The sequence below is a fragment of the Teleopsis dalmanni genome, chromosome 2 (assembly GCF_002237135.1).
Source record: "Teleopsis dalmanni isolate 2A chromosome 2, ASM223713v2, whole genome shotgun sequence".
NCBI classification, from domain to species: Eukaryota; Metazoa; Arthropoda; class Insecta; order Diptera; family Diopsidae; genus Teleopsis; species Teleopsis dalmanni.
Genome location: NC_051847.1, coordinates 14,905,901 through 14,932,659, shown reverse-complemented (window position 1 = coordinate 14,932,659; position 26,759 = coordinate 14,905,901). Strand labels below are relative to the sequence as shown.

At 28.9% G+C, this 26,759-nt stretch overlaps 6 protein-coding genes across 6 annotated transcripts; 3 read left to right on the top strand and 3 right to left on the bottom strand.

Annotated features, from left to right (window-relative positions):
- Positions 1–1,716: 1,716 nt before the first annotated feature.
- Positions 1,717–2,765, bottom strand: LOC119685427 (larval cuticle protein LCP-30-like). Its single transcript, XM_038099696.1, has 3 exons — positions 2,691–2,765; positions 2,110–2,627; positions 1,717–1,983 (listed from the first exon to the last, which is right to left on the bottom strand). The coding sequence occupies exons 1-3, from the start codon at positions 2,706–2,708 to the stop codon at positions 1,743–1,745; spliced, it is 777 nt and encodes a 258-aa protein (XP_037955624.1). The 5' UTR covers positions 2,709–2,765; the 3' UTR covers positions 1,717–1,742.
- A 5,397-nt stretch (positions 2,766–8,162) lies between these two features.
- Positions 8,163–11,227, bottom strand: LOC119685428 (endocuticle structural glycoprotein ABD-4-like). The gene is made up of 3 exons (XM_038099698.1): positions 11,100–11,227; positions 9,153–9,350; positions 8,163–8,646 (listed from the first exon to the last, which is right to left on the bottom strand). The coding sequence occupies exons 1-3, from the start codon at positions 11,109–11,111 to the stop codon at positions 8,437–8,439; spliced, it is 420 nt and encodes a 139-aa protein (XP_037955626.1). The 5' UTR covers positions 11,112–11,227; the 3' UTR covers positions 8,163–8,436.
- A 4,479-nt stretch (positions 11,228–15,706) lies between these two features.
- On the top strand, positions 15,707–16,262 carry LOC119686178 (cuticular protein 47Eg-like). Its single transcript, XM_038100679.1, has 2 exons — positions 15,707–15,788; positions 15,864–16,262. Exons 1-2 carry the CDS (start codon positions 15,777–15,779, stop codon positions 16,206–16,208), a joined length of 357 nt encoding a protein of 118 aa, XP_037956607.1. The 5' UTR covers positions 15,707–15,776; the 3' UTR covers positions 16,209–16,262.
- Positions 16,263–18,260: 1,998 nt separating this feature from the next.
- Positions 18,261–18,596, top strand: LOC119673981 (larval cuticle protein 9-like). The gene is made up of 2 exons (XM_038085104.1): positions 18,261–18,272; positions 18,333–18,596. Exons 1-2 carry the CDS (start codon positions 18,261–18,263, stop codon positions 18,594–18,596), a joined length of 276 nt encoding a protein of 91 aa, XP_037941032.1.
- A 2,879-nt stretch (positions 18,597–21,475) lies between these two features.
- LOC119677368 (larval cuticle protein 9-like) lies at positions 21,476–21,904 on the top strand. The gene is made up of 2 exons (XM_038088680.1): positions 21,476–21,531; positions 21,601–21,904. Exons 1-2 carry the CDS (start codon positions 21,520–21,522, stop codon positions 21,862–21,864), a joined length of 276 nt encoding a protein of 91 aa, XP_037944608.1. The 5' UTR covers positions 21,476–21,519; the 3' UTR covers positions 21,865–21,904.
- A 2,134-nt stretch (positions 21,905–24,038) lies between these two features.
- Positions 24,039–24,561, bottom strand: LOC119686500 (cuticular protein 47Eg-like). Its single transcript, XM_038101093.1, has 2 exons — positions 24,524–24,561; positions 24,039–24,414 (listed from the first exon to the last, which is right to left on the bottom strand). The coding sequence occupies exons 1-2, from the start codon at positions 24,533–24,535 to the stop codon at positions 24,070–24,072; spliced, it is 357 nt and encodes a 118-aa protein (XP_037957021.1). The 5' UTR covers positions 24,536–24,561; the 3' UTR covers positions 24,039–24,069.
- Positions 24,562–26,759: the final 2,198 nt, after the last annotated feature.

The window sequence follows — 26,759 nt, the reverse complement described above, 5'->3', positions numbered from 1 at the left end:
CCACAATACAAAAATTGTAATATAATACCTTGATTATAATCTTATTATTATAATAATCTCTTGGATTGCGAAAATGACATCTATTTGATTTCTAACATCATGGCTAATTCGTTTCTAATTAGGGGTTCAGTCTTTGATCTCTCTGAATTCCACCACTTAGATAATGGTGACGGTAGAAAATTTTATTTACAAAACATAAAAGAAACATCTCATTCAATACTACCTAACTCCGACTTATGATTCCCAACTATGGAACTACTAAAAAACAAGAGATATAAAGATCCAGTGTTTAAGCAAAATTATTTGTAGATCTGCACAAGATAACACCAAAAAATTTAAGATCATATGTTAATTCCAAAGGTAGCACAATACCACTACGATGTTTTATGATACAAGTAGTCCTCACAAAGCATGGAAGAGGAAAAGTGTAGCAAAATTACGGCTTTGTGGACGATTTTATAATGAATTTTTGTAAAATTTGTTTTGGCTAACTGTGCTAAATACAAATTATAATGAACGGCACTATGTTGAAATTTGAAGGATCATCTATTCCTATATATAATACTATAGCGATTACATTGAAAGACGTAACGTAACATTATTGACGTACATAATAAGGAGTTACTTAAAGAGGGACTCCTTCTATCGAGAAAAAAGAAATTGTTGCGCATTTGCAAGTAAAGCAACGAAAGCATGTTACTTTTTAATCAAATAATTTATTTGATTAGACATCAGGTATTCAATTTTGCTTCATTTTATGCATTTATTTAATATTACAGTCAGAAACCTTTCAGGGTTTAATAATATTGACTTCTTTGCAGATTTAATTATTTTTCAAATTAGGCAATGTTTCATGAACTAAAATACCAGCTAATAATATGGACTAATGTATGATTTAAGCTATTTAAATAAATCGTTCTAAAGATCTTGATTAACAGTTTTTTTTTGGGCAGAGATTTTTTAGCATCCTGTAGTTATATCTCTTTAACTGTTAAAAATAAATGTAAACAATTTTTTACGTGTTTTTGATCAAAATTCATAAAATTCATAAAAGATATACAGGAAACACCCTGTATATACGGATACTTGAGTTTCCCCTATTCTGACTTTTTTCATGCTTTATGATTTTTCTGTCTACTATATATAAAGATTTATATACTCAACGCTTTTATTTAATCTGATTCATATACGATTACTTGTTAATAAAGACGATTGCGACTCTTCTTCTTTAAATTTGTTGGAAGTACTTGAAAGTACCTAAGTTTCACTGAGAACCATCCTATGCTCACTTTAAAACATATGTACACTGCCTTAGGACGTAATTAGTTTTTAAAAGCGGTAAGCTTTATTTGCGTCATCGATTTTAGGTACATATACTAAAAATATTGGTAGAAAAAACAGAAAAGAAAGCAGTGATCGAAATTGTGCTGCTTCTTTTTAATTGGGTTTGTAGGTTTTTTAAGACGACCCTAGATATCATAATCTGTCATCACTTTTTCTGCAGCATTAGTTGACAGCATATATTTTGCTTTTTAGTATTTATTTAATTGTTGGTTAAAAGTAAATTTTTACTAGATAATTTATACGAAAATAAAATAATACTTTTGTAAAAGCCAAAATAAATTAAATTTATTGTAAAATTACAGACACATGAATTTTTTAATAATGAAAAAATAAAATTTAAAAATCGAAAATGAATTTTTTTAAAATTGCAAACAATGCATCTGCTGCTTTCTTTGATTTTAAAGTGCTCCTTTAGCTGCTAAGTAAGCCAACAATTTGGCCACATGTGGCGGTTGTGCAGGTATATGTGCACCTGTAGGCCTGAAGCCATTCTCATCGGCGACATAATCTACACGATAGAGCAAACCATCATCTCCAGTGTATTCGTAGAAGCCAGTACTACGCAAGCCTTCCTCTTCAGCGTTTATTTTTTCAACTCGACCACTTTCTTCAGCTAAGATACCGTTTTCAGTTTCGTAACTGAAATAAATATTGCTTACTTTTAGGCTCAAAATTTTTAAAAGAAAAGCTTCTAATCAAAGTTTTTTTTAAATAAAATTTAAACAACTTGGCAAAATCTGTTAACATAACTGTTAATCAACTTACAGATAGTGGTAACCGTCTTGATTCACAGTATCTTCTTGACGTATTATTCTCCAACCACCACCACCTGCTCCTGTACCTTTTCCTTGAGATAATTGCAAGTTTTGTGGAGCAGCTGTTAAGCCAGAACCTAAAGCAAGATTTCGTGAAGGTGGGCTTACTGTACTACCAATACGACTACCAATACTGCTTCCAACTCCTGCACCAATTCTTCCACCACCACCACCACCTCCACTACCACCTGCACCAGAACCAATACGATCAATGAATGGTTGATATTTTACATCTTGATGTATATATCTGCCTTCATTTAAACCACGGTTATCAGCACGATATGTACCATCATTATCTGGGCGATATCTTCCATCATCACCGCCACGATATCTGCCATCATTACCTGCCCGATACTGTCCTTGAAATAGATTTAGTGGCCTGACTGTGGTAAAACGATTAAATGGACGATAGCGTCCATCGTTCTGAGCGTTGACGAATACAACCGCAAGGAGTGACAGCAATATAAACTATAAAGTTAAATTTTGTTTTTTATTTTCACTTAATTAATTTATCCGTTTCACATTAATTACCGTTTGGTGCGCCCACATTGCGTACTTGAAATATAACAAAATTATGAAATGAATTTGCAATATTCAGTGCTTTTTATATGGATGCTGTCGATTCACTAGTAGAACGGCAAAAGTCTCGCATATTCGCATATGTCTCCATATGTGAGGGAGATGTTGCGTATGTGCAGATTCTTGGCATATCTGAATCTCTTTGACATTTTTAAAAAAAACTTGAAGACATAAAATTGCATATTTTATGATCTTCTATGCACATAAGATCTTTCTTCTGTACTCTGTTGCGCATCACAACTATATTTGTATAACAGTTAATTAATTTAAATGATTACGGATTTTACTTGTATTTGAGGAGTGCCTAGTTTGATATATTTTCCAGTATTTAATAATTAAATAATTACTTTATGACTCAAACGGATTTATTGACATACTTTTCCAAAACTGTAATCTTCGCACAAGCGAGACGAGTAAAATATTTTTCTTATTGAATTCTGAGCCACGCAATTTTGTTGCTTTAATTATTAAAAACCCAAAAAAAAATTGCATACTTTTCGGGTAATAAATTTTTTAATCAATTTCATGTAGCAAAATATAATACTAAAAATATTTTTAATTAAGTTTTAATACAACACATTTATAAATTTTAGAATACATGTTGAAAAAAGTTAGTAGTTTAATTGCTAACAAATTATTTATCTCAAGTTCAAGTTCTCAAGTTGCGATTTAATGGACTTCGCAAAGACGGCGAAGACATCGGATTCAGATATCTTATAACACAACCTTTATATTAATAGAATAATTTAATCAACTAAAATAAATATTAACGAATTTAATTCTGAAGTTTAATTTTTCAGAAAAATAAATACAATATATTCTACTACACTGGATAGCAAAACTCCACAATGCACAATGTTTATGTTACGAAAGTCACATTTTTAAACTGCAAGATCTTAAAAGTTATTCAGTGGCTTGGTGTCAAAGATCTTTACTGAGGTAACAGTTGCCAAAAAAAAAGATGTGAATTTAGTAGAATAGAAAGATATTCCTTTATTAGAAACACGATAATGAAGCATTCATTGCAATCTTTTCTATGTTATACAATATATTATAAACTTTTTAATGTAATATATAGATTTTATACTTCAGAAAAAGTAGTTTTCTAAGGTTGCTAATGGCATCACATTATATCTTACTGATTAGAAATTTCTTATCGCCGAGAATTACCGCTTAGGTAAATTTTCGTTTCAAATGATACCATAATCAATAAAAGGCTCATGAATTTATCAACAAGATCAAGTACCATTGAAGACTATAAACATATACACATATGCATAATTTATATCAAATTATCTATGCATTAGAATTCCTTGCGTAACAAAACTTCTTCTGATATTTTTAATGATGAAAAACGACTACTCCATACATCAAATCCTGCTGAGGCCTATCAGACAATAGACATTTACTAAATAAATACTTGTCACAAATTAACTGTTAATCTGTTCGTACCATGCTCTTAAATTATTCTCATAATTTGTCCCATGTACGTAAAGTTATATTCACCTTATGTGATTTATATGTTTCATTATGTTTCTTCTTCTTAATAGCAGTTAGACTCAATCTCTCAGTATTTTCGTACACTTCCCACTTTGTGTCTACTTTACTATTTCATCTCAAATTATATAACGAACCATTATGCTATAGATATAAGATAGAGAGGGGCCATCTACGGCCTGTAGTAGTTCAACAAAATAAGTTCGTAATATCTTTTAAGTAATTTTATCAAAGATTCTCATTTCTAAATGTTATTTACTTATTTATAGATTTAATTCATATCAACAAAATAATTAATTTGAATACTATATGCATTTTAATACCTATATTATATATTAATATTATTATAATATATGAAATAATATATTATTTTAACATATAACTATACTAAAATAATAATATGTGTACCCGCATATAAATAAATTTTTATAATGAATTGGAATTATAATTTATTACTGAGTATCTTTTAATGTTCTACTATATATATGTATATAATTGTATGTAAAAACATAAAAGATATATTTTAGTTGTTTTCTAATTAAGCGGACGACATGATTACTTATATGCATATTTCTGCAATTTTATTTATTTGAATTTAATGTATAAACTAAAAGTATTTTGTTTAGGTAAGTACTTTTCTAGTCTTTAAGTATCTTTCTCCACATTCATTAATTTTGTTATTCATTTAATTACCATAACCGAGCTGTTTCTTTGCAAAATTCACATTAATTTTAATTTAATTTTAATAAACCACCAAGTTAAAGTCATAATATTTTATACTTAAAATCAATTAATTACTTGCGTAAATTAATATTAAAAAAATTAATTATTAATAGCTACTGCTGGTGCTAATTCATTCAAACAAAATTTATGTGTTTACGATTATTTCAATTAAAATTTATATAGATTTTGCATTATCAAACCATTTAAAATATTTCTATTTTTATTTTCCGTTAGAAAAATCATTCATCGGAACATATAAGTATCTTAAAAATATTAACTGTGCTCATATTCATATATCATACCGCTACGTATAATCAGTATACTTGTTAGTACATATATATATATATATAGTATGTAAAGTAGACGGAATATATAATGTGAAAAACTCAACCAATGTGATTGACAAAGCATCGTGTTGACCTGATAAAAATCTGTCTGTCTTGTTTCTGTGCTCTATTCTGAAATAATCACTTCCAGTAAGATGTTCTGAGACGATTGAAGCATTAAAAGAAGAATCGCTGAAGGTGTTGAAGACCATCGTTCAATTTAACTGTGAAAATTGTTTGGATTAGAAGAAAATTCAAACGCTAACATAACTTTATCGCACTCAAATACTTACAAATTAAATTTTGGCTGTTTGCTAATTTTTGAATTTTTTTCCAGAAAGATAAGGTTTAGTTAAATTTGAGTGTAAGTCTTGTGCATCAAAGCTTATTTAGACAGAAATAATATTCCGTTATGATATCTTGAATTATACACCATCCAAACACCGGACCTAAGGAACCACCTAAAAGAAGGAGTCACAACTTGACAACTCTATGAGCTTATCTATGCCCCCAATTTTAAACACCGACAGCTTTGCAGGCCAGTTAGGAAAAGAAACCCAATGATTTTGAATGTTCTCTTAGCTAATGATGTGCAGTCACACATGAGTTGAAGAAGTTGACTGAAGTTTGGAGTTGTCTCCAATTTTAAAGAACGACAGCTTTGCAGGCCAATCTGAACTCACACATGAGGTGGAGTATAATTTCTTTCCCATCTTCATTCACAGAGCAATAGCTAATGAATATTCCAGCTAAATTCTGCACTGAATTTAAATGTAAGTACGTGAAAGGTTAAATTAATGAAACTGTTAATAGTTATTTAAACAAGTTTTCACTGTACTTCTACTGCAAATTGTAGGCATTTTGTATGATCATCAATTAGTGGATATCACAACGCGATATTGTTTAAACAAAAAAGCGCTTCAATATTTGCTGTTTAATGTATTTTTCTTGTTGTTTTTATTTTAACAAATATTAGAGCGAATTTCTTAGTTAATTTGTCAATCATTTTACAGAAATAGTTCATTGCCATTAAATGATGTGTAATTTCATTGCATCACTGCGAACTTAAAGTCAATATCATTAACTCTACATAACCAACAAAAATAATCTTACAACTATTTAGGCACAATTTTATTTCAAAAATTTTTTTAAATAGTAAATATTATCTAAAGTTACCATAAAATAAACATTTCATTAGGAAACATTATTGATAATCTAAAATATTCTTAGAGATACAAAATTAATTTTATTTTATAAAAAAATTATTAATAAAAAATATTAATAATAAATATTAATAACAAGAATACAACAATAAAAGAATACAATATTAAAATTAAATATTGAAAAAATAATAAATAAAAATAAATGATTTTGTGTAAAAATTAGGTCTTTCAAGTGTTCAATTTTATGGGTTGCCCCATTAGGCCCAATGCCTCACAAAGGGAAACGGACACTAAGAAACAGAAAATTTTATGTGTTATTTTATATAATTTTTAATCGATACAATTAAAGTATATAAAATAAATTTTCTTTTTAGTGAATTTGATATTCACATACTTATCTTCATAATTCAACTGACATCATAGTTGAAGTTCTAGATTTTCATTAGATACATTTAGTATTATTATTCCAAAAATCTTTTTTTGGAATAACCTTTTTATCTATTAATCTATCTATCCATTTATATGGATACATATAAAAACCGTTGTAAATTGAGATCATAGATGCTTCAATTGTATCCAATGTAAACTTTATCTGGTTGTTAATATATTAAGAAATCGGACTATCTTCTTAAGTTGAATATTTGTAAAAACTGTTAATTTCTACTTTTCAATCACCAATTGCTGAGTACAGATTATACTTCAATATAAAAATTGGTAGTTATAGTTGAATTGCACTATGGTGATTCCACAGAGGATTTTCGGATTCAGGACACAGAATTGTCATTTTATTGTATCATTACATGTTATCTCTATTTGAAAAATTTTTCTTGTATGTACTATTCCATGTTATTCAAAAGAAAAAGCGTCTCTTCATAACGTAATATGTTCAACAATGATATCATTTTGATATTTTAGTAAGAAATCGTACAAGAAAGCCCTACTCCGTGTACGTAGTTTTAGTCAATAATCCGTCTTCTTTTTTTGTTTTTCCTTTCTCGACAAACAGGTAGTTCCTAGTACGTACTAACCCTTGTTATTGACACAAGAAGAACATCTCTTTGTTGATCAAATTAATAATAGTAATTAGTAATAATATTTTATTATTTTTAATTAATTGAATTTTTTTGACTAAACATACAGCTATTTTAAACATCGCCAAATCATCTTCGCCAGATAATCCGAAACTTCAATAGCTGAAGCTTCAATCTAATACTATTTTTGATACAAAAGGAGAACTTTGAAAGTGAGCGCCTCACACAAAATATATTTTAATAATTTTTAAAAATTTTTAACATACAATATTGATCTATCTCTATAGTGATTTTGTTGACTATTGTTTTAAAATTGTAGCACAAACGGGGGCAGTGGCACAAGAGTTTAACTAATCCCCTATACGATAAGGTAGGGTATCTATGGGTATATTGCTCTATAACATTATAATAATTGATTTTTTAATATTCTAAATAAAAACATAATTCATAAGTCTTCACAAGTGCATTTAAATCTTTAGGAAGTACACACGAATCGATTTCCAGATTGCTAAATAACTCTCGTTGTGCTTTATTAAAAACTCATAGATAGATCTCATAGATATTTTATAATCTCCTTAATACTTGTACGTACTATATTAACTTCTTTAACGATTACTATTTTTTCATATATGTCTTATAGTGTGGGAATATAAAGTTATTGAAACAACAAAATTATTTTTTTCATTTTATATTTTATTATACATTTTTTTAAAATTTTTTTGTTGTTTTTATATTGTTAATAATTTTATATATATAAATTTTTATTTCCTAAAAATAATATATTAAAATTATGTAGTTTATAGTTCTATATCACTGAAAAAAAAATTCATAGTGGCAGCATAGGTGTTTATTCGTACTTCGAAAATTTTGTGTGTGTTCTCAGCTCCCTCGCTTTCGATCCCTCTCATATTATTTCTCCATTAACTTTGCATTTTTATGAAAATTAATTCAAGAAGTTTTAACCTCTTTGTCCACCAAATGGACGTGGTTGATCTTGCGGTGGTGGAGCAGTGGCCAAGTAAGCTAAAGCTTTTTGTATTGCTGGTGGAATTGGAGGTGGTGTGGGCAAATGATCACCTTGTGGTTGGAACCCACCATCATCTGATAAATATGTTAAACGTATTGGTATGCCTTCAGGTGAGGTATATGAGAAGAAGCCTTGTGCAAGCTGTAAAATAAATTAAAATTTTTTTTTTTTAATATTAAATTACTCTTTGTCGCTGCTAATTAAAAAGAATAATCGTGAGTCTTCTAGCGAATTATTTATTACTACAAATTTGCAAATGCCATCAAACTTTGAACCTTTAACTGCAAATTCATGGCAATTGTAAAATTTTACTCGGTCGTTTTATCAATTTAAAGCAGTAATCAATCGCTTGGGGTGCACAGAGTTCAGCGTGACTAGCCTAATTGCATTAGCGCTTCTTTTGAAATTTCTTGAACGCTTGTGTTGCTTGTTATTTTTGCTTCCGTCTCGCCAAATGTCATAGGCAGCAGCAATGACGGAATTCTTCACAGCTTCAAATGCCACGCTTGGTGCAATCATGGCACACGCCCACATCTGTTTGGCATTTTTATTGGCAATTGATTTTATTGCTTATGAAGTAAGGCTTAATACTTTTTTTTACGGTTAAATTTATTTTCAGTTTATGTGTCATTTCGATAAATCCGTACCTGTCCTTCTGCATCGGTGCCGGCATTTTTAAGATAGCCTTCCTCTTCAGCTATGATACCATTACCAGTTTCATAAGAGTACTTATAGGATCCATCAAAGTTTACTTCTTGTTCTTGTCTAATAATTGGAATGGGATCATTTGGTCCTTGTGGTCTGGCTGCTACTACGCTTAACATCAGCGCAATTGAAAGTAAATACTAAACAGAAGAAGAAAATATTTAATATTAAGAAAATTGTAATATTTCTATTAATATTAAATATATAAATAAATTGTATAAGTTTGGGTTACGTTATTCAATTTAATTATAAAATCAAAATGTTAGTGTTTTTATTATGAGAGTAAATTTATTTAATGTCCAAAGGATGGGTGCTGCATTTGCTGTAGTTTAAGTAAAATTGCGTAAATGATATCAAATATGTGACAATATATAATCACAGACAGTTTATATATATTTTATGTAAGTTATCTTATATAAAAGTAATATATAACTTTGCTTATATTAGATGCATGTAAGTTGTCCTATGTAAAAGTTCAGTATAACTTTTCTTATATAAAAGTTTTATATCATCATGCTAATCATTCACACCTGAGTCGAAGATCCCGTTTAAACAGTGTATTACGTATGAATTTTTGGAAAAGGTCTTGAACTATATTGTTTATTCAAATTCAATAAAACAAAATAAAACTCACTACATATTGGTTAAACCATTGGAATAGTCTTACAATTGTTACGTTATCTAACGCTATTACTTATTAAAATAATAAATTGCATTACGTAAGCGAATATATGATTCAGGATCAAGAATCAATTTGATGACTTTAACTTCAATGACTTCATTTCTATCTAAACTAAATCTTTCGCTTAAGTCTTTTGACTAACTGATAACAATAAATGTAATGAGTTCAGTTAGTAGCTTAATATAATGTGGTTCTAAAGAATATATTTGTCGAAGCTCTGCCTGCAAAAAGTCTTTCAAATTTTATTTATAATTTCATGAACCTTTTAAAATAGTTGAAATCAATAAAGTTCAATAAATGGGATTTTATTCTAAATCAATAAGCATTTATAATATTGTACATATAACTTAGGAAAAACATAGAACAGACAATTAATTAATACTTTCATCATTTTAACAGATTAGAACTCTTCATGCAATTAATTATGATTATTGGTTCACAGAATAGTTAACCATTTTCCGAAGTACAATTGATTTATAAAAATTAGGTATTAAAAATAAGTAATTTTTATTAATAAATATTATTTATTTAAAAAACCGACGTTTTGTGATTTTTTAATACATAAAATATAATTATTTAATAAAAGTTTGTCTTTAGAAAACTAACTACAAACATATATATACATATAAAGTATGTATATATCTATAATATAATGTAAATATATATAATAGATAACTGCATATTAACAAATATAGCAGAAAACTATTCTTTTATTTTTAATCTTTTATTATTTCTTTAATTTGTATAATATCTTATTAATACTTATTTGATTCTAATTTAATTGTATACAATTATTATATATATAATTCTATAGCATTTTAATCTAATTCGCCCATTAATTAATTTCTAAATTCTTAACATCAATCATAGTTCAGCAGCTAATTACAATATAAAGTGCTTGGAGATAGCACAATTGTGAGTATACACTGCTTAAATGAATTCAGTAATTTTATAGTTCAACACAATTTCTTTCAAACGAGATATATGCCAAACACTATATATTTTTTATATATTTATTTAATTTTATTTTTTTATTTTTTATTTTATTCATTATTATCAGCAATCACATAAAAAAAAATTTTATTAATTAATACTATTTAAAATTGAAATCCTTATGTCCTTTTTTAACGCAAAGTCATTAGTTTGCATATCCTTTTCATAGTTAAAATACACTAGATTTGAGTATATCACATTGGGTATCACTTACTAAGGATTTCATTGTGCAAAAATTTTCACTTATAAATAATCCTTTTTTATGCGAATTTTAAACTGCAAGGATCAACTCAATCACTTGAATAACGAGAAGAACACTGATGAAAATTTTTTCTTAACTGTGCAGTTAAGCGCAACGAGCAGGAATATTTATACCAAAAAAACATGCTAGAAACACAATTTTACTTGAACTTTACATTACATCAGCGAGCAATAAGTAGAGGAAGCAAAAGAAGAAGAAGTCGAACAACAACAACAACGACACCACTCTACCATACAACAACGAAGTAGCATCGACTATGATTTCGTCTGAAAAAAAAGCCATGAAAAAGTGTTTATAACAAGTACAATTACAACAAACATAACCAAAAGCTAAAGAAAAAGAAAAAGCGTACCAAACACAACAACAAATTACAAAGTTATTACCCACAAGTTAGACGGCAGGCAGTAAGTAAACCAAACGAATATTTCGTCTCAGTAAAGTAACGAAACTGTTCAAAAAAAAAACCAACAAAATAAAAACTTCAAATATAAATATGAAGAAACTAAGCCGAGATTCCAACCGCAAGTTCTTAAGCATGCATAAAGCTATTTGTTGCTATGATAAGCATACCAATTAATAACGAATAAAATAATAAAAACATAGATAAAGCAACAAGAAGACTCGCGCTCAGGCACCAATACACATTCAGTTAACAACGAACTATACCGTAAAGTATTGCGTGATTGAGCATTAAGAAAAATTATTTGTGAATGAAAAAGCTCAGTGACGTACTTAAAGTAAGCTTTAGGATATACAACTTGTTGTTGTTATTTTTTAAGCAATTTTAAAATTAGTAGCTGTTGATGTTGATGTTGCTGTTAAGTGAGGTTTTCATTAGTTTTGTATATTTTTAATGTAATAAATTTAAAATAAGTTCTTTTTATTTATACTAACATTAATTTGTCAGTGCGGTGTTATGAAATGTGTAGAAAATTGGAAACTTGGACCATTGCGGGATATTTCAGTTGAGTTTTTCACAATATGAAATTTATTAAATCTTTAAGTGGTAATTATGAAAAGAAGACTTGATCTTTTATTGAACTTTACTTACAAATTCTTGCATTTGATGTGTTAAGTTATGGCATCGGTATTTGGTGCGGTACAGTATGTATTATGGCAATGTCAGTCTACTACATTATTACATACCAGAAGTTTAAACTCAGATGAAAAGAATAATTTTAATCTTTTTAAAGAAAAAATTAAATTAAATGTAAATTTAATCCGGTTATAGGTCCCTTCTTTTGTTAAATAATTTAAAGTTAAATTTTTTTATTATGCTCTATATTTCAACTCTCCTTGAAAGTCATCATCAAGATCAGGATCTAACATAAATTCAAATTACTAAAACTATATCTGCGTCATCCTCTCTCAAGAGAAACGGTAATAAAAAGTGATTGACGTAACATTAAAACCGAACTTGAAGGCAAAGTCGAATTTCATAGAATATAAAACATAGAATATAGACTTTATTTTATAAAATATATATTGTTTGATATAATTTTGATTTTTTGTAAAACTTTTAAATACATACAACTATAACTAAAATTTTCAAAAATATACTAATGTTAGTCGTAATATAAAATAAATTGGTTCCTGAATGTAACCAAAAATTACAATATATAAAATAGATATCTTCCTATTCGGCTTTAATTGGTACAACAGTCCTAGTTGAACTTTGACTATCTTAATTTCTGGTTTCAGACATAGTTACATTCTTCTACAGTGTATTTGTTTTGATGAAATTTTATTGGTTCACTTTGTTTTATTCTTATTAAAGAGTATGTCCTCAAAATTTTCAGGGTATGTCCTCTGAATTTTATTATTAAAACATGTGGTAAGTGCTTACCCTGATGAAGTTAGTGTCCTTATATATAACATCAAATTTTACCCGAAACTCGTAACGGTTTTCGCACAAATTGTGAATTACCTTTACAGGTCATAGAGTTCTTCTAAGTGAATTACAACTGAAAACACTTAAATTTATTTTATTGGTAATTCATATATTAAGTGTTTCGATGGTGTAGTAATGTTGAAATAAAATTACCAGCCAAACAAGATATTCTAAAATACCAACCATAATTCCATACCTGTTTTCTTCTTCATTTTTCATGATGTGACTTTGACCAATCCTTTACCTGACATCGTTTCCAAGAATATAAATTAATATTTTTTCATAATATATGAAATATGTGTTTATTTGCATTTTAATTAAAATTATTATAATTTGTTCTTTATGTATTAAATTAATTCATGCAATTCTAAGCAAGAATCTAATAATTTAATATGTATAATCAGAATAAATTTCAGTTCATAAGTACAGAACAAAAAAAAACAATTTTTAGGTGTTACTTATAAATATTGAAAAAAAAAAATTAAATTAAAAAAAAAAACAACAAAATTGCTGTTTGTTATTTTGTAAATAATTGTATCTACAACTTCTATTTAATTACAAAATATTTATGACTTCAAAACATCTGATAGCTCTGCAAACGAAATAATCATACCTCAGTTTTTTTATTATTTTCTTAGCAGATTCTCTTCTCTTCTGTGTTGCAAATGTCAATCAACTTTGAATGTTGAAATCATTTTGCAATAAAACTGTTTCGCCTACTCTTGGTGTGGAATAACAAATTAACTCGGAATAGTTTCGCTGCTTGGCTGGTTGACATTGCCGATGGCGCGTGAGATATGTGATGAAGTTGGAGATGCTAGTCCATCCCAACCGAACATAAAGTTTACTGTAAAAGCGAAAATAAAACCTATCGAGATACATGCAGATGTTATCTTGTGGTGAATTTCGTCAGTGAAAAGCCGACAAAATGTCTGTTACCTAACGAAGAAACGTATTAAAATTAAAAGCGGCAAATAAACAATAAAATTTGTTTATAATTTTTATTCTGGATATAATTGTCATATATATGTAATTTATGAGAACATTGGCATGCTAAATTAATTTAACTTTTGTTTTTATTGTTCACATGCATTGCGGTAGATTATTGTTAATATTAAGTACGTGTGGTGAATACGAAAATTTCTTTGTATAGTGTGTCTTAGACTGTATTTAAAACGGTTTAAAAAATATATTCAACTAATATTCATATTATTTGATATAGTAAATTAAAATCAATATGTTTGTGAAATTATTTTGTAAGAAATACATAACTTAACCGAAAGATTCTGTACCACAATACATAATATTATGATGTATTATGTACGTCAATATCCAGAGTTCAATGCACGCCTTTAGAATCGTTGGGACAAAAGACTTAAGCAACAAACTGCAATTTCCACGTAAGTGAAATATGTAAGGGAAATTGATAATAATATAATATAATTTTATTTTATATTGCTGTGGGAATAGATAAAACTTATGTAATATTAAATAAATTATTTACTTTGTTAATATTTAGTAGACACATATTATCTATTATTCCCAAAATCTTTTTCAATTAATTTTAAAGGATTAGACTATTTTGGTGTTCAGCAGTAATCTTTGGGTTACTATTCCGATTTCCGAAGGAGATTCATTTGCCAACGAAATGTGTATTTTGAGAGCTTAGAGAAAACCTATTACTTGGAGGGAAAAAGAAAATTTGAAATACGCTGGACTAAATGTATCGAGCTAAAAGGTGATTATGTAGAAAAATAAAATATTTATTTGTCGAAAAAAATTTGTTTTATTCAAAAGGTCACTGACTTATCAAACCGTCCTCGTATTATTATATTATGTGATATCTACACAAATATATATATTGTGTAAACTGATACTTATATACAACGTTGTGCTTACGGTTGGAGTTTTATAACTTTATGTAACATTATACTATAATCTTCATTAAATTATAAGATCCTCAGCTCCTTTAATTGGGCATTTTATATAAATAATATCAAAAATCAGAGCGATTACGTAGGGTATTTATTTGTTGGCTTCGACTTAATCAAAATTTTAATGATCGCTTTTAAATGTTTGATAAATCTGACAACTTTGTTTGCATTTGTCTTGTCTGATATGCTTAAGGGCATCACAAACGCATTAAAATTGAATTTAAAATAAATTTGCATAAAAGGCGTTTAAACTAAAACAAAATACCACAACTCACATGTCTCGTGCCGCTAATCGAGTCAACTATTTATGCAGAAGTGGATTAAGACCCTCAGGGTAGGTCAAGGTTACTTAGCAAACATAGACGTTATCAATATTTTTATTAATATTCCTAAATATTCCTGTAGGAAATAAAATTAATGAACAAATACAAGCGCTCGACTTTCCTTGATAAAGAACTGCTTTAAGTATTAACGATTCTTTCCATATGACGTCAAATTGCCAAAGGCTAATCGATGTCGTAAATTTCAGAGCCGGTTTAGTAATTTTTAAATATCGGCATTTCATGCATATTCTTATGTTAATTCAAAATTGAGACAAATCTTTTTAAATCAATTTTCAAAAATTTCTGGATTCTGACCGGTTTTTAATTTTATACTCCGAAGCATATGTGATTAAAATATATGTTATATTGATAAATTTAAATTAATTAAAATTTTCTAATTTTCAATATAAAAGGCCCATTAACACCGAAAAATGTCATCAGTTAAACTTTGAAGCTTACTGCACAAAAACAAAAAATAAAAATGAAATTCTTCGTAAGTATCTTTATTAGAAAATCATATGCTCTATCAGTTGATTTCTACTAGATTCATATATTTTGAATCTTCTAGGTTGTATTCGCTTGCCTTTTGGCCGTAGCCTTCGCCGGTAATGACGTCAATGTCATCCGTAGTGATGCTGAAGTCAATGTTGATAACTTCAAATATGCTTATGAATTCGACAACAGCATCAAAGCTGAACAACAAGGCAACTTGAAAGGAGAAGATACCTGGGTCGTCAATGGTCAATACTCATATACCTCACCTGAAGGCGAACAAGTTTCCTTGGCTTATACCGCTGATGAAAATGGTTATCATGTTGATGCTGCCAACCCATTGTTGCCCACTCCACCACCAATTCCAGCAGCCATCCTCCGCTCTTTGGAATGGATCGCAGCTCATCCCTCAAAGGAATAAATTGCGGAATAGTTTGACATGTTTTTATGTCATAGTTTAGATGAGCACAATGTACCTTGGTTTAACTTAACTATTATTTTAAATAAAATGATTTTGTTTTATTTAAATTCATATTTTTCTTACTATATTTGTTTTATAAGCTTCCTTTATTATTTTAATTATGTAGAGACTTACTCATTTGTAGGCAATGCTTAAGATAATATCACTTTAGCTTAACAATTATCTAAACTTAAATAGTACAAAAGCAATCTAAGATGATAGATAAATGAAAGCAAATATATAGTATATATAATATAAAATATGTAGCGTTATTTAAACTTTATATAAGCACGGAAGATGTTTAGTCACATTTCCAATGCAGACCTATCACTCAGAACAATTATAATTGGATTCCATTTGCGTATCAGGAAACCAACAAAAACCAAGCAAATTCACTTCTAGGCAAGTTTTAATTTGGAACCTGGTTATAAAAAGACGGTTGAAAAATAAATGTCAGAAGCGTGAAGATGGAGAAGATGAACCTATGTTGGTTACTAGGTAAAAAAGTGTCAGTGAAAACTTACAAATGACTGGACATTTAGTAATTATCCAAATATCTACTGATATTGTTAGGTTATTATCATAGTAGACAAAAGCATAGACAGATGCAGATAAAATTATACACATAGTTATGATGTAGAGATTAGTTAATAGGAATGAATGTGAATAATTATTTTATGGAGTTAGTTAATAGAGTATGTTTTGTTATACTATCATGTAAATTTCCAGTGGTTAGTTGTTTTCCGGGTTTTGACAGTGTTACGGGAGGTACTGCTTTATGCGTGGAGCTGCGGCCGATCTATTTGCATGACTGCGGGAGGATAGGATTCATGCAATGAAGATGTTGGCACACTTAGGTTGTTGATGTGTGAGTTCGCTGTGTTGACTTGAGTTTTTGAATGTAAGTTTTAGTGAACACACTGAAAGCATAGGCTTGCAGCTACAGAAATGATTATGGGCCCATGATGGTGACGAGGTTCCAAGCTCAATTTGTGACTGGAGGTCTGGACACCAAATTAAGATAGATAAAATATAACGATTAACTTCTGATGCAAAAGCGAGATTAAATTCTAAAAAATATAGTTAGATGGTATTGATAAGGATCTCAAAAAGATTAATAAATAGAACCACATTTATATCTTTATATCTAAGGATGTAAAAATTTCTTACAGATTTTTACTTAATTTCTTTTACGACGAATTTTGCTTTAAATACTTCTTTATTCACTAGAAAACAATACCTTATAACTCCACTTTAGTCAATAATTATACTATTGTAAATTTTGATTATAAAATCGATGCAAGTGCAAATAAATCTAGTTTATATATATTTAGTATGAATTAATTAGGCGCTAAATCGACTAAGAATAAAATTATACAATACTTAATTGAATTTATTAACATAGAGTAATATACACTTTACTATATATTAAGTTAATTAAGTATTTTATTTATCAGAAATATGCAGATTAGATATTTAATGCTGATCGTAAATAGATATCATTGTTGTATATCTTTCTTATTATAATTATGTATTTTATATAAAGAAAATAATTTATTTAGTAAAATATATATAATACAATAAAATGCTTACTTTGTGCAATTCATTGGCAATACCCATTGTATAGGTGCCATAATATATAATACGAAGAATATTTGTATTATCGATACCCGTGTTAGGTAAATTTATTTTTAAAAGTCTAAATAATATTAAAAAAATCCAGTTTTTCAATACAATATAATGACACATTAATGACATTTAGAATGTTTTCATCGGTATTCCATATCATATTTACGATGCAGTCATTTCCATAAAAATTTGTGTAGTCTGCATGGAATACATTTCGATTCGTTTTATTGTGCCAAACTTTTTTTATTAATCATGTCTCATACATTAGAAACTAGAATTTGTAGTCTTTAACTAATTTTCAATTGTTAATTTTTATATAAATAGTGCATGATCAAAATCGATTCACTATCAGTTTGCATTTGCTTTCAATAAAAAACAGATAAAATGAAATTCATCGTAAGATCTAAAGTTCTACTCTCTAGTTTTAGAACCAAATTTTAGTTTTCATATTTCCAGATTGTGCTTGCCTGCCTCTGCGCCTTAGCTTTTGCTAATGAGGATGCTAATGTCTTGAAGAATGACGCAGAAGTTAACCCAGATAGCTTCAAATATGCTTATGAATTCGATAACCACATCAAGGCTGTGCAGGAAGGTATCTTGAAGGATAAGGATCTCTGGTTTGTCAGTGGCGAATACGAATACATTTCACCTGAAGGCAAGACTGTTAAGGTTTCCTATGTTGCTGACGATACTGGCTACCATCCAAAAGTATTCGTTTAAACAGTTCGTTGAATTTTTTTAAGAATAGAAACAAAATAAAAAAATATTTGAATGTATTTTGCTTGGTTTTTCTAAAATTCAACTATATTTTGGATATATTTAGAATTGTTTCATTCTGCTTCAATATGGGTCAATAAGTATATTAACTAGAACTTTTCCATTCTAAAGCAATTTTTTCTTTTGTCAATATTACTCAACTTATAAATAACAAGCTATGCTCCATAAGTGTGGATGAACTAAGATTTCTTCATATAAATTTTCGTGTTAATCATATTAATATAACTACAGGAATTCAACTATATAATATATAAAACTATGCAATGATCTAGGATAATAGTTTTAGTCGCGATGGAATTTCTTCTTGTGTTCAAAATCGTATAGTTGGCGATCCATGTTGTTATCATATAGCCGGAGATGAGATTATTATTTTAAAACAAATTTTTATGATTGATAAAAGACTTATATATGTATATATATATATTTTTGTAAGACTTATATATGGAATGTCTGTCACCTTTATAATGGAATGTCTTTATCTTGCCATGCCTAGTCATTTGAATAGGAAGATCATGCATTGTATATTTCTTCTATCTATCACCTACTGCTTTTCAAGTTAAACCATACACTTCCTTTTTGAGAGTTTTGTTATAACTAATCCGGTCATGAATATATCCAGTTATTAAACCAACCTGTGCGATTGGTACGCTTTAGATTAGTTTTTAAAAATCTGTGTGCTGTCCGCCAACCGGTGTACCTCGTTGACTTTCATAGTGAAAAGTCTTAGTCTTGTTAGGCCTGGGCATTGGCAGAGAAAGCGTTGAATTTAAGTAGTTATTTAACAGCATTATTCGAAAATATTTAAAATAACAAGTTCTTGATATCCATATCAACAGTTATGTTCAATATTCCAAGTCCTAATAACTGTGAATTTTTTTTGTAGTAGATTAAGATAGTATTTAGAGGCATGTTAATGGAGCCAATTAAAAGCTTCAGTATTAGAGTAGTTATTCAAAGACAGATTTCACCAAATATAGCAAATGGGTGCATAACCATCCAGTATATGATTCACAGAAGGTACGTGTTAACTACCAAACTGAGAGTAAAGCTTCCAAGGATGTATAATTAATCTTCCTAATACAAACGATATCTTTGTACATCAATTTAACATATTTCTTCTTTTAACAGACGTCCGTCTTATATTCAACCTCAGTACTCTTACTCGAAATAATGGAGAATTTAATATATATGTTCTTCCGAGAGTATAATATCTGGATGCAATAAGGCTTGAATAAAAGATATTTAAGAGAAGTGTAAACTTCTCTTAGTGTAAAGTGAAAAACTAGATTTGAATTTTGGCTTTGGAAGCCAAATCTTCTTCTTCTTATTTGGCACTACAGTCCAGTTTAAACCTTGGCCTCCCTGACGATGTGCCTCCATCGGTCCCTATCTTCTGCTGTCTTGGAATATCGTGGTAAAAAAAAACTGTGGTCCGGCTAGGGTGCTTTATGCGGCATTATTTTGACTATATATTGTCAATACCATAGTATCACAAAAGATTTCTATGAACCTAAACTAAAAAAATTTTGGAAAACTCTCTGATTTCAATTCAAAAAAAAACTTTTTTAATTTGATTAAAAATTTTAAGGGTCAAGTTTATATGAACGAAACCAAATAAATATCTATTTTCAACAATTGACAGAGTCAGAATTCATTTTTGACTTACTGTTTCTTAATAACATTTATTCACAATAATCCATAGAATCGTATTTAACTATACGCTTTAAAAAAAATCGACCCAAATAAATTTATGTCTCATTTTTTATTTAAGAAGACAATAGTTTTTATTTTTTTTAATTAATTAGTTATTTTACACAGGTGTATTATATTTAAAATTGGAATCATGATAAAAAACTTGCATAACTCCTATCCTATATCTTTTCTACTGAACTCAGTGATAATCAATTTCCCATAAATTCGATTTCAAAAATATCATAACTCAAAACCAGGAAGTTCAATTTATTATGAAATTAAAAACCAATATTTTTCGTTTTATAGCCAAATATATATATAAAAAACCAAAATGAATTTGAAGCTTTTGGAGAACTGACAACTTTTTATACAAAATCATTATTTATCCCGTATAATGTGGTGTGCGGCTGGTATACACATGTCCACATACCATATACACAATTCAGACTTAAGTGAATTGTTATACAAAAAGATACTATATTGTCTGCTTCTATGTGATAATTACCAGTTTACCAGTTTTTACTTCTGTCAGACGTTTTACTTAAATTTTGACGACGATTAAATAAATTAAAATCAATTAAAAATTCAAATAGTCAAACTGGTAAAAGCAACTCAGGCAAAAAGATACTACCAGTGCAGTTCTTCATAGATTTTTTTTCAGCGAAAATCAGTAAATTTTTGTATCTCATATTTTAAATTTTAATAAAATTCAAACTGAAGAGAACCCCAATTTCGAGCAATGAAGAATGCTTGCCACTCCTGCATTCAGTATAACCTAATATCAATAGACCATTCGGTGGGTAGCTAACAGCTGAGATATTTGTTTATGATCGTTTAACAAATTTTAAACAAATAAAAAAGTATCATAAATCAGTTAAATAAATATTCTTTGCTTTTTAAATAATTAAAATTGCCAAAATAAAAAACAAACCGAAAAATTAAAAAAAATTTGCATAAACATGGTGGCTTGCAAGAGGCTTTATTTGTTTTTTTTTTTTTTGTTTTGGATTTTAATGTCTTTAATGCGTTGACACAATTTTTTAAAAATATATTTTATTTTTGTAAAAACAAGTATTTAATAATATAAACACTTTTATATAAATAGAAATTCTAACGAAAGTGAAATCAGTTATTTGTGACCAACTGCAGTCAAGTCAAGTTAACTTCAAACAAAATGAAATTCGTGGTAATTTCTTATTTTGAAGTCCTCCCATCCCTACGAGATTGTGGCTAATGCATAATTTTTCTTCCTTAGATTCTCTTCGCCTGCTTGTTTGCTTTGGCTTTTGCCAATGAAGAAGCCAATGTCTTAAAGAATGATGCCGAGGTCAATCCAGACAGCTTCAAATATGCTTATGAATTCGATAACCACATCAAGGCTGTGCAGGAAGGTATCTTGAAGGATAAGGATCTCTGGTTTGTCAGTGGCGAATACGAATACATTTCCCCTGAAGGCAAGACTGTTAAGGTTTCCTATGTTGCTGACGATACTGGCTACCATCCAAAAGTTTTCGTTTAAGGCTGTTTTAAATTTTTTATATTTGAATAAATTGAATTAACGTGAAAGGCGACAATATTTTTAATTAATATAAAAAAACAAGGCATTTGCTTCTCTATTGAATTTTTGACAGCAGAACTCTTGAGTTTTACTTCCTTAGAAATTAAATTGTTTACATTGTTCTATGTTTAACAAGAAAAACACCTTCGATTTATCACCTACTGGCCTTATTGCTGGTAGCTACCTTAGTAATAGCTACCTTGCTGTTTTTTTTGTAGGAGGAATATAAATGCTTGCTTTACTGAAAATGTATTCAATATACTTCTATTTCCATTTTGTGATTTCACATTCCTACCTACACTTATATAGCTCGATTATCGTTTTTTTTATATAATATTTTGCTCCGCATCTTTTTCTCTTGCATGCCTCCAATAAAGTTTGTAGAATCGTCTATTCATATTTGAAAGAAAACATGTCAAAGACAAGCAAATGCAGATTTCATATATCAGTTCAACCTTATTTTGTTAAATCATTATCTCCCTATTTAAAGTATATGATTTGTTTGGTGGTGCATCACTATTTTTCCTCCAAGAAACCTGTTTAGAATCTAATCCAGTTCAAGTGAATACGAGTATAAACGATTGATTCTACTTCTAACGGAACGAAGTATTTATCAGTATATGTGAATTGACAGTACACTTCATCATACCTTCTGCTCAAAAAGTACTCGGATTTCGTAAATAAAACACACTAATTTAAATTTTATTCCAAATTTATTTTATCTCCTTCAAAATATGCTCCTTCTGAAGCGTTACACATATGCCAACGCTTAACCCAATCTTCCATACACTTTTCGTAGGCCCATGAAAGTATGGCTTTTAGTTCCTTCAGCGAATTCTCTTTTACCAATTCAATCGACTCAAAACCCTTACCACGAAGGGGCAATTTGAGTTTCGGGAACAGGAAAAAGTCGCACGGCGCCTGATCTGGCGAATATGGTGCCTGAGCGATGACAGTGGTGCCTATTTATTGATTATGGAGGAATCCGTGATTTGTATGTCAGTGTTAAATTCTGTTTAAGGGTGCAGTTCGAAATTGCGATAATAAGTTCCTGTTAGTTTCATCAAAATGTATAGAAATGATAATATCCATTCTTTATATTATCATATTACTGTAAAACAAAAACCAGGAACTGAATCCCTAAAAGAAACCAAAAAAACCATAATCTTTGCTGCCTCGTCAGCTCTAATTGTCAATACAAATCATTTTTTTCAATACAAAAAGTCTTCTAAAATTTAATTATCTCTATAATATCATCTTAATTAATATTATATTAATCGTTGTATAAATTTTTATTATGTATTAGACAATCTGTATTTATTCCTATTTATTCTATCAAAATTTAAATATAGAAATTCTTATTAAAGCCAAATCGCAAGTCGGTCTTTCAAAACACAAGATAATATTCATTAACTGCTCAAGTGTCTTAAGTTGTTGATTTTGCATATGTGTTTGTTGATAAAAACCATATTGGGAAGTCGTAGCCGGGATTATGCTTAGAAAGAAGTGTATCATACTAGAAAATAGTTTTTTGGTGGTGTTTATATCGTGTATTTTCTATAGACTATATTTTCTTAAGGGACGGCGAATCTCATCCATTTGCTCTTTCTAGATACACCACTAATTTTAGGCAAGACGAAGCGAAGAGGAGTCGGTCTTTATTTCTTCTTTTATTTTATTCTTCTATTATAGTACCGCAAGGAAGCCTGTTCTTCAAACAAGTTTCTCCTAAGTAGTTAATTAGAGAGTTCGCAACAAGAAACCATACGAATCCCAAATAAAGACATCTCATGCCAGATATTTTAAGGTTTCTCATATGAAGACCGTATACGCTAATTAAATGAAAATATAATTATGCTTCTCCTAAAAGTTGAGAACAGATTAAGCACTATTTTATATTAACCTTTAATCAATAACAGAACTAAATTACTTTCCTCTTCCATCGATAAAAATTCAATTACTCCAATGGACTAAGATTTAATTGGAATACTTTCCAAAAAAAAATGTAGTAGTTTCTAGTGGATATTTTAAATAAGCGAAGATAAGCGCCGTCAGAAATAAACAACTTCATTATATCAATTTTATCCTAATGACTTAGAACATATTTATTTACAACAATTCTTTACCTACACTTTCCAACCCATTCAAATACTTAAAACTAAATATTTATTCCTTTGATGGATGAGCTGCAATCCATTCCAAAGAGCGGAGGATGGCTGCTGGAATTGGTGGTGGAGTGGGCAACAATGGGTTGGCAGCATCAACATGATAACCATTTTCATCAGCGGTATAAGCCAAGGAAACTTGTTCGCCTTCAGGTGAGGTGTATGAGTATTGACCATTGACGACCCAGGTATCTTCTGCTTTCAAGTTGCCTTGTTGTTCAGCTTTGATGCTGTTGTCGAATTCATAAGCATATTTGAAGCTGTCTACATTGACTTCAGCATCGCTGCGGATGACATTGACGTCATTACCGGCGAAGGCTACGGCCAAAAGGCAAGCGAATACAACCTGAAAAAAAGAAATGAATAGATTAGATTTCACTTTAATCCGAATAGGTGCGATGTTTTTTTTTTGTATTGTAATCCTTGATATCAATTTGTATAATTGGGAAACTTACGAAGAATTTCATGTTGATTTTAATTGAGTTGTTTTGTTGATTTGTAGTGATCTACTGATGCTATCTTCCGATAGTCGAATGCCTTTTATACAAAAGTGTTAATTTTTTTTTGTTTTTGATTTCTGCGTAATTTGTATATTTCTTTGTTTTTTTTTTTCTTTTTTTGATTTTATTCAAATTTATTATTTATGTGGGATATAAAAAATTCAGCAGCGGTCAATACGAATTTACGGCAAATTCTTGTTTTTTCTTGTTTCTTCGGTGGTTTTTTGGGCAGACTTTGTTTTGTTTGAAATGCTCTTGGGGCCAATGTTTTTGTAAGTCATCATGCGTTGCTTTGTTTTCCTAATTATGAAATAATTTATTGATTTTGAATATGTAATAAAATAATTGAAAAAAAAATTATGAAAACATTTTCTGATGAATGAATTTTTGCACCTTGGAGTAAAGAAAGAGGAGTGCATTAAAAAAAGATAGATTATATGAAAAAGTTGTTGAGCCAAAAAAATTGGATTTGAATGAAAACAAGTTGCCAACATAAATGAAAAAATTTCATTGTATGTTAGAAATAGAATTACATTCCATTTATCACCTCAAAGAAGTTGCTCCAAATCGTTTAACGTCATAAAAGGAAAACCGCAAAAGGAATTAAAGGTCATACTTGTATATATCTATCTACCCACAACGTAAGGAGGATCTGCTAAAAGATAAACCCATGTCAAGCACCAAAAATAAAAAATATATTGTCCAAAAATCTTCTACTGGTTGGAACATCTGTATGGATAAGTTATTTTTGGTTCTAGTGTGAAAAACTGGCTATTAAGAATTTCTTTCTTTTCTTTTCTTTCTTCATGTGGTTTTTAGATAAATTCGGTTCAATTCAAAAATGTGATCGATAAAAGTAATCATCTTTCATCATAATATAACCCACGTATACGATATTAATAGAATAGGGTCACATTTTCCTCTTTTAATATGAATAAAAACTTTTACAAGCATATTAGTGGGTCATAAAGTTCAATTTTTAATTTAAAAATCCGTATGACATTGTTTAGAACATTTCTCATATAATTATACTAGTTTTTAGTGAAACAATTCCAACTTTCAACATTTCGTCTCACTACTTGTAGTGTTTACCTAAACCTCCCAGCTTTTTATTTTTTAAAAACCGTTTCTTTAAGATTTTGGGAAACTTGAATATGTAACTGATTTACAGCATTCCTTTTTTTGATTTCCTCAAAAGTTAGTTTTCAACTATTAATAAATTAATAAAATTTTAATTTTTAGAAGTATTTAGCTTTAATATATATATAACCTGAAATGTGAATAAGCTATTTAGTTTCTTATTAACGATATTAATACTGCCATGCTGATCAAAAAACCACGACGTAATTGGAAAGACCGACTTAAACACGCTACGGACCTAAAGTAAAGGCCTCAGTCCCTTGACTCGGTTTCATGATGGTAAACCCAAGTCTCATTCCTAGTTCATGACAATGCTTCATTACAATCTTTAATTCTTTAAAAAGTACTCCAGATGTTGGTGACAGACTCATATTGTATCATTGTTAGCGAATGCGGTACCCATTGTTCCTTAAGTTTTTGAAAACCCAAAAACTGTTTATAAAAATATATAATATGATAATTAAAATTATTTAAAAAATATTTGTCAGTAATTAAATACTTAGATATTTTACTAAAAGTTTTTCATTTTTGATTTTATCGTCATATTTTATTTATGACCGCAGACATTATTTTATCTAATAGAAGCGATTATATTTGAGAGAGGTTTCGAACAGTACTGAATTGCAACAACAAAATTTTTTATTTATTTTTAATTAATTGAAATTTTGGCTGACCATACAGTTTTTTCGAGTATTGCCAAAAGCATGGGATATTATGAGAAAAGTTTATAGAGGGCTTTAAAAACACTTTGAGGTTAATTAATCATTATCAATTTAAAGGACACCTCAATTTTTTTATTTAAAATATTCCACGATTCTCAAATATCAACATCAAAACTCTGTGCGGCAAATACATCCAATTTTATTTTGTTTGTGATATTTTTATATTTATTATTAGCTAAAATAGTTTTTGTTATAAAATTTTGCTTTCTTCATTGCAAATTTATTTAATAATTTTTACTATTTTGGGCGTTGCACGTGATATTTCGGTTTTTTTGATTTTGAAGTCTCACATTTTTGCGGCAGGTTCCATCAACAAAATAACGCCCAAA

Coding starts and splice junctions, on each gene's coding strand:
- LOC119685427 (XM_038099696.1), bottom strand. Junction 1,984..2,109: donor CAAGACGGTTACCACTATCT/GTAAGTTGATTA, acceptor TATTTATTTCAG/TTACGAAACTGAAAACGGTA.
- LOC119685428 (XM_038099698.1), bottom strand. Junction 8,647..9,152: donor GCACCGATGCAGAAGGACAG/GTACGGATTTAT, acceptor TTTATTTTACAG/CTTGCACAAGGCTTCTTCTC.